General features: G+C 64.3%; 2 protein-coding genes across 2 annotated transcripts in view; one reads left to right on the top strand and one right to left on the bottom strand.

Annotated features, from left to right (window-relative positions):
• Positions 1-4,368, top strand: part of H696_03594 (methyltransferase) — a 4,748-nt gene extending 380 nt beyond the window's left edge. The window contains exons 2-8 of the mRNA XM_009497464.1: positions 269-568; positions 724-945; positions 1,163-1,676; positions 1,859-2,301; positions 2,495-3,569; positions 3,815-3,898; positions 4,077-4,368. Of these exons, the coding sequence (XP_009495739.1) occupies positions 269-568; positions 724-945; positions 1,163-1,676; positions 1,859-2,301; positions 2,495-3,569; positions 3,815-3,898; positions 4,077-4,145 (2,707 nt within the window). The 3' untranslated portion in view covers positions 4,146-4,368. The remainder of the gene's footprint in view (positions 1-268; positions 569-723; positions 946-1,162; positions 1,677-1,858; positions 2,302-2,494; positions 3,570-3,814; positions 3,899-4,076) is intronic.
• Positions 4,369-4,626: 258 nt separating this feature from the next.
• The window catches only part of H696_03595 (hypothetical protein), a 6,166-nt gene continuing 4,197 nt past the window's right edge, over positions 4,627-6,595 (bottom strand). The window contains exons 7-10 of the mRNA XM_009497465.1: positions 5,882-6,444; positions 5,737-5,779; positions 5,393-5,596; positions 4,627-5,202 (exon numbers count right to left, since the gene is read on the bottom strand). Coding sequence (XP_009495740.1) covers positions 4,714-5,202; positions 5,393-5,596; positions 5,737-5,779; positions 5,882-6,444 — 1,299 coding nt within the window. The 3' untranslated portion in view covers positions 4,627-4,713. The remainder of the gene's footprint in view (positions 5,203-5,392; positions 5,597-5,736; positions 5,780-5,881; positions 6,445-6,595) is intronic.

Below are 6,595 nucleotides of genomic sequence, written 5' to 3' on the forward strand. Positions count from 1 at the left end.
CCCTTTCCTGCTGCCCGAGGTTGACCATGTCACCGGTCCGCGTGCGCCCTCTACATTCGGGCGAGCCCGGGCCCGCGACATGGCCCCCTCCGGGAGCTGGCATTCCCCCTTCCTCCCCCTCTCTCTGCTTGTTTGTGTGCTCCCCCTCCCCAACTTGCCCTTCTGAGTTTCAAACGGTGTCTCCTTAACCTTCAGCCCCCCCCCCCCCCCCGGTCCCCCGGTCCCCTTTTCGATTTCTGTCTTTCCCCTGGCGTGCCTAATCTCGCACGTTCTACCGCCTGGCCAAGGAGCAGGGCTACCGTGCCCGTTCGGCTTTCAAGCTGGTGCAGCTGAACAAGAAGTACAACTTCCTGGCCCGGACGCGTGTGCTCATCGATCTGTGTGCCGCCCCTGGTGGTTGGTTGCAGGTGGCTGCCAAGAGCATGCCCATGTCCTCGCTGATCATCGGTGTGGATCTGGAGCCCATCAAGCCGGTGGCCTCGAATGTCATCACCATGGTCAATGACATTACCACGGAGAAGTGTCGCCAGGACCTGCGCGGCCACCTCCACACTCGCAAGGCCGACGTGTGCGTGCTCCCTTTGCCTCGGCCCCTCTCGGCCCCTGCTTTTCTGTCGCCCCACATTTGTCCGGGTCATTTCCGCCCGGTGGCCAGGCCCCTGTCTTGTCTAATCCATGCTTGCGTCCATCCACCCGGACACACACACACACACACACACATAGCGTCTTGCACGATGGTGCCCCGAACATGGGTCAGGCTTGGGAGCAGGACGCGTACACCCAGGCGGACCTGGTGCTGAAGTCCCTGCGCCTGGCCACGGAGTTCCTGGTGGAGAATGGTGTGTTCGTCACCAAGGTCTTCCGGTCGAAGGACTACAACAAGCTGCTTTTCGTCTTCAATCAGCTCTTCCGTCGCGTCGAGGTGACCAAGCCCACCTCTTCCCGGTGCGTGTGCCCTCCTCTGGGCTTCCATGCTCACTTGCTGCTGCTGCTCTCTCTCTCTCTCTCTGTCTCTCCCACCGACGCCCTCCTGCCTGCTCTACTCTACCTTTCCTCCTCCTCCATCTCCCGCCATTTGTTTCTTTCCCTTCCCCTCTTTCCCCCCCCCCCCCCCCCCCCGCCGCCGTCCATGTGCCCTGACTCCTGCCTCCACGCCGTGCAGTAATGTGTCGGCTGAGATTTTCGTCGTCTGCATCGGGTATCTGGATCCGAAGAATCTGGATCCCAAGCTGCTGGACTCGAAGTATGTCTTCAGCGAGGTCGACGACGGGGCCAAGTCCCTGACCGTCCGTGACCTGATGAAGCCCTCGCGCAAGCGCCACCGTGATGGCTACGAGGATGGCAATGTCACCCTGTTCAAGACGACCACGGCGGCGGATTTCATCGAAGCCGAGAACCCGGCCAACGTGCTGGGCACTTACAACGCCCTGACCTTCGAGGATGACAAGTCCAAGTCCTTCCTGGAGGGTATCACCGGGACCCTGCTGACCGACATTGTGGAGTCTTGCAAGGATCTCAAGATCCTCGGACCGCGCGACTTTGCCCGGCTGCTGCGCTGGCGTACCAACATCCATCGTGAGCGTGAGCGTGTGGCTCGCGAGGCCGCCGCTGCCGAGAAGGCCGCCCAGGAGCCCGAGGGCGTTGTCGAGATCACCGAGGAGAACCTGGATGAGGAGGTACGGCGCGTCAAGTTGACTGGTTGGGGGTGGGGGGAGGGGGGGGGGGGGGGGGGGGTTTGTGAGCCTGCTGTTGGGGCCTCCCCCATCTTCTTTGTTTTGCCCCCTCTCTCTGCCTACGTGGTTTTCCGTTTCCTTCTCTGACCCCCTCTCTCTCTCTCTCTCTCCACACACACACACAGCTCGCCAAGGTCGAGGCCAGCGTCCAGGCGGCCGACAAGCGCCGGCGTAAGCAGCTGCGTCTGCTGCGCGTCAAGCTCCAGAGCCGTATCCGCCAGCTGGCCATGCAGAGTGAGACCGGCGAGGCCATGGATGAGACGCTCTTCTCACTGCGCGAGCTGAGCAAGAAGTACTCGGACCTGGCGGCACACTTCGCCGAGGGTGGCGAGGGCATCGTCCTGAAGTCCTCCCAGCACGGTGAGGATCTCTTCCTCGGCTCGGACGCCGAAGAGGAGCTGGAGGAGGATGATGACGATGGCGAGGTCGATGCGTCGGACATCGACGGCTCCGACGCCGAGGCGGCCGGTCCCGACTCCGACACCGAGGAGGCCCACGCCAACTACTACGGCGAGCACACCGACAAGGACACCTACCTGGCCATGATCGAGTCCAACATGCACGACGAGTGCGTGTCCATGCGATGCTGCTCTTGCTCATGCGCCCTCGCTCCTTGTGCTGCTCCCTTTCTCCTGCCCTCATACTGACTGTGCATTCCCCCCCCCCCCCCCCCCCCCCCCCCTCCCCCCCCGCCCCAGATCTCGGCCCCGCCCCCCCCCCCGGCCCGCCCCTGCGTTGGCCTTCGCTTCCGCTCGAATTAGCTACATCTCCTACCTGGAGTCGCGCAACAAGACGGCCCTTCTGCGCAAGATGGCCAAGATCGAGGCGTCGAAGAAGCGCAGCCGCGATCCGGCCCAGCAGGAGGAGGATGCCGACTCCGATGAGGACCCGGTTCACCGGGCCACCCGGCACCGCCATCAGGCGACCGGGGACCATGATGAGGGCGATATGGATGCCGGCGCGTCCGAGGCCCTTCCCCCCTCGCAGCGGGCGTCCATCTGGTTCAGCAACCCCCTGTTCAAGAATGTCCTCGGCGACACGGTGACCAGCGCCCAGCTGGACATCGCGGATGAGGATGACTCCAGCGAGATTGCCGATGAGATTGAGGCCATCCAGAAGATGAAGCGCGAGTACACCAAGGCCAAGGGTCGCGCGGCCCTGGCCGCCGGCTCCGGGGCCGGGTCCCGCAAGGTGGTCGGCCGCATTGTGGACGACGATTCGGATGACGAGTCGGACCATGCGGACTCCGAGGAGGATGCCCACTCGTCGGGTGACGAGGGTGCCCATGATTATGACGATGATGAGGACCTCTCGGACATGGACTCCGACGATCTGGCCGACCTGGAGGAGGGTCTCGGGTCGGATGCCGAGGATGAGGATGGCTTCGAGATTGACCGGCAGGATGACACCAGTGGGGATTTCTCGGCCATGAAGAAGCGCGCCCTGGATCCGGCGCAGATCACCCTGGCCAGCCGGCTCCGGTCGAAGATCCACCGCGAGGCGGAGATCGATGCCTCGTACAACCGCTACGCCTTCGACGATGACAGTGCTCGCGGGGAGCTGCCTTCCTGGTTCGCTGATGATGAGGGTCGTCACAACCGGCCGGAGATGCCCATCACCAAGGAGGCCGTGGCCCTGCATCGTGAGCAGCAGCGCGCGGTCGATGCCCGGCCCATCAAGAAGATCCTCGAGGCCCAGGGCCGGAAGAAGGTCCGCGCCACCCGGCGCGCCGAGCGCATTCGCCAGAAGGCCGAGGCCATCATCAACGAGGGCGACCTGTCGGAGAAGGCCAAGCACAAGCAGATTCTCGGCCTTTACCGCGCCAAGATCAAGAAGGTGCGTCGTCGCAAGGGGAGAGGGCCGCGCGCGCGCGCGCGCGCGCGAGAGAGAGAGATGCCCTGTCATATGTCGTTTTTGCCTGTTTGCTGGTTCCCTGTTTTTTTTTCTTTGCGCCTCCCTCACTCCCCCAGACTACTGACTGCCCCTGCTGCGATCGACTTCTCGTCGAATGGATATATACCCTGCTCCGCACCTACCCGCTTCGTCTCTCTCTCTCTCTCTTTCCCTCGTGCACACAACAGAAGGAGGAGGTTACCTACGTGCCGGCCATCGGCTCGAACAAGGGCATCCGCACCCGCCCGCGTGGTGTTACTGGTCGCTACAAGGTGCGTGCTTGCTCTTGCTGCCCGGATATCAACTTGCCCGTTCTCTGTTGCCTTGATTTCCCGAGACCCTCCTGCCTCCTTTTCTGCCAGCTGACCCTCCCCTTCTCTCCCCTCCCCGCCCCCTCCCCACACACACACACACACACACACACACACACACGCTTGTGCCCAAACACAGCTGGTCGATACCCGCATGAAGAAGGACATGCGTGCGCGCAAGGCCCGGGAGCGCCGCGCTCGCAAGTAAGCGCGCCTTTGCCATAGTCCCCTTGCCCTTTCGCCCGCCTTCCCCGAGGTGCCATGGCGTGAGACAGTGTGTGTGTATGTGTGTGTGCATGTGCCATCGCTTCTCCGCCTCTCCGCTTCTCCCTTCCTTGTGCGGTGTTGCACCACCCCCTCCCCCTAGAAAGAGACTGGCGCCCCCGGGATGTGGAGAAATGACTCGTTCTCTCCCCCCCCCCTCCCCCCCCTGTGCCGGAGCGCACCCGCCGCGGCTTGCCCTTGTTGTTCCTATTTATACACACTTGTCCACTTCCTTCCTCTTTGGCCCATGCGCACGCGTGCCCCCACTCACCTCACCCCCCCCCCCTGGGGGAGGGGTACGCGGCACGTGCGCTCTCCTGCCGCGGCCCGGAAAATATACAATTTATAAAGTTTTTGAAAAGCACGTCCTTCCTTCTGGTGGAACCGGCTAACTCCGCAAGAAGGAGTGCAAGGCGACAGAGAGGGGGAGAGAGAGAGAGAGAGAGGCAACGGAAGGGACACACTGACACGAGAGCACATGGATAGTCTATATGTCGAGAAGAGGCCGGCGGTCAGTCTTCGGCGGCCAGGCCGGCCGCGGCGTTCCACGAAATCTCTTGGTCGATGCGCATGAGGGCCTCCTCGAGAATCCGCTCGACGGTCAGCTGGACCCGGGCGCGCGGGAGATGGGGCCAGGTGGCCCGCTCACCGCGGTGAATCCCCTGGCGAAGACGTGTCCCGCCGGTGGGCGTGGAAGATAGGGCGCGCGCGCCGCGCTGGAAGAGAGTCCGCTTTCGTGCGGGCCCGGTCCCCGCCGAGGAGGAGGTCGGGCCCCCGGCGGAGGATGACGAGGCGGCAGAGGAGGCCCGGCCGCCGGCGCGGGCCCGCCCGGCGTCAGTTCCCTTGGCCCGGTTGTTGGCCGGTGCCGAGGCCGACGCCGGCTGGTCGCCGGACCCGGAGGACGACGGGAGCGGGTAGATGACGATGTGACCGCGCTCATGCACGGCCAGGTGGCCCTTAAGTGAGGCGAGACCAGCCGGGAGGAGACCCAGAGAGAACAGCTGTACGAGCACACATTGCCGACAGGGGTGCCCGACGGGATGCCGGGATGTGAGTGACATGTGAGCATGTGTGTGTGTGTGTGTGTGTGTGTGTGCGTGTGCGTGTGCGTGTGCGTGTGCGTGTGCAGGGAGGGGGGCGGGGGGAGCGGAGGGCGCCCATGCGATCAAAGAAGGTGAGCAAGGCACGCACCTGAGACAGGCGGTATTGTGTCTCCCGGCGGACAAATGATCCAACAGAGTAGCGGAAGCGCCGGGAAAAGCGCAGCAGGCGAGCCACGGCGCGAGCTGGCAACGACCAGGAATTCGGAGCGATTGACCGAACGGGCGGCGGAGGGGTCACTGATGGGGCAATCGGCTCGAAGACCACGCTCATCTGGCTGACAATGAAGTGGTTCTATGGACGACCGAGGCCATGGTGGGAGGCATACAGGTTAGACGGTCGGAATGGGAGGGGGGGGGGGCGAGAGGGTGAAAAAGCAAAAAAAAAAAGGAGAGAAAAAGGGAAGGGCGACAGGGGGCGCGGGAAGAACGAACCACATTGAAAAGCTCAGACAGCCGGGTCGAGGGCAAGTCACCGCTGTGGAGGCGCAAAGTGAAACCCGACAGGGGCAGAGTAAGCACCAAGCTTCGGGAGGACATCAGGCGAAGAGGGAAAGCAAAGGCCGAGGAGGAAACGCACAAGTCCGAGTCCAGCGGCAGGGTCGGCCCGCCGGGCAGGGGAGCCGGGGTTGGCGTGGCCGCGGCAAACAAGCTGGCCAGCCAGGACCAGGACAGCGTGCCATCGGTGTTGGTAAAGCCACTTCGCAGAAGCGGGTCCTGGTATTCCAGCGACGATGGCGACGGCGCCGGCGGCGACGACGGCGCCAGGGGGATGGAGCGCGGCGGGGCCGCTGACGCCAGTAGATTCCCCGACGAGGAGTCTGACAGAGACCCGCCAGCCGGGGCCGGGCCGGTTGGCGCCGTCGCCGAGGTCGAGGAGGACCGCCCCCGACGGGAGACCGGCGTGCCAGATGCACCAGCCTGAGTGGCCGCGCCGCCGGCCTGGGCACTGGTCCCACCGGCACTGGTCCCAGCCAGGGGCATGGTTGACAGGAGGGACTCCGGGGAAATGGTCGTCCCGCCGGGGCGGCCGGAGCTCGGCAGCCAGGGGATGTGCTCGCCGTCGGCCGTGCGTGCCAGCACCGGCGTCGGGGAAATGAGCCCCGGCGTGGCACACGCCGCACAGGCCGCCGACCAGATGATCTATGAGCAGTGATGTCAGCGCCAGCAAGGCAGATCACCGTGCACGGGGCAGATGGGCGAAGGAGCAAGGGAGTGAGGAAGCAGGAGAAGGGGGCCCTCCAGGAAACCGGCAGGGAGAGGGAGAGGGAGAGAGAGGGAGGGAGAGAGAGAG

The sequence above is a fragment of the Fonticula alba genome (assembly GCF_000388065.1).
Source record: "Fonticula alba strain ATCC 38817 unplaced genomic scaffold supercont2.5, whole genome shotgun sequence".
NCBI classification, from domain to species: domain Eukaryota; order Rotosphaerida; family Fonticulaceae; genus Fonticula; species Fonticula alba.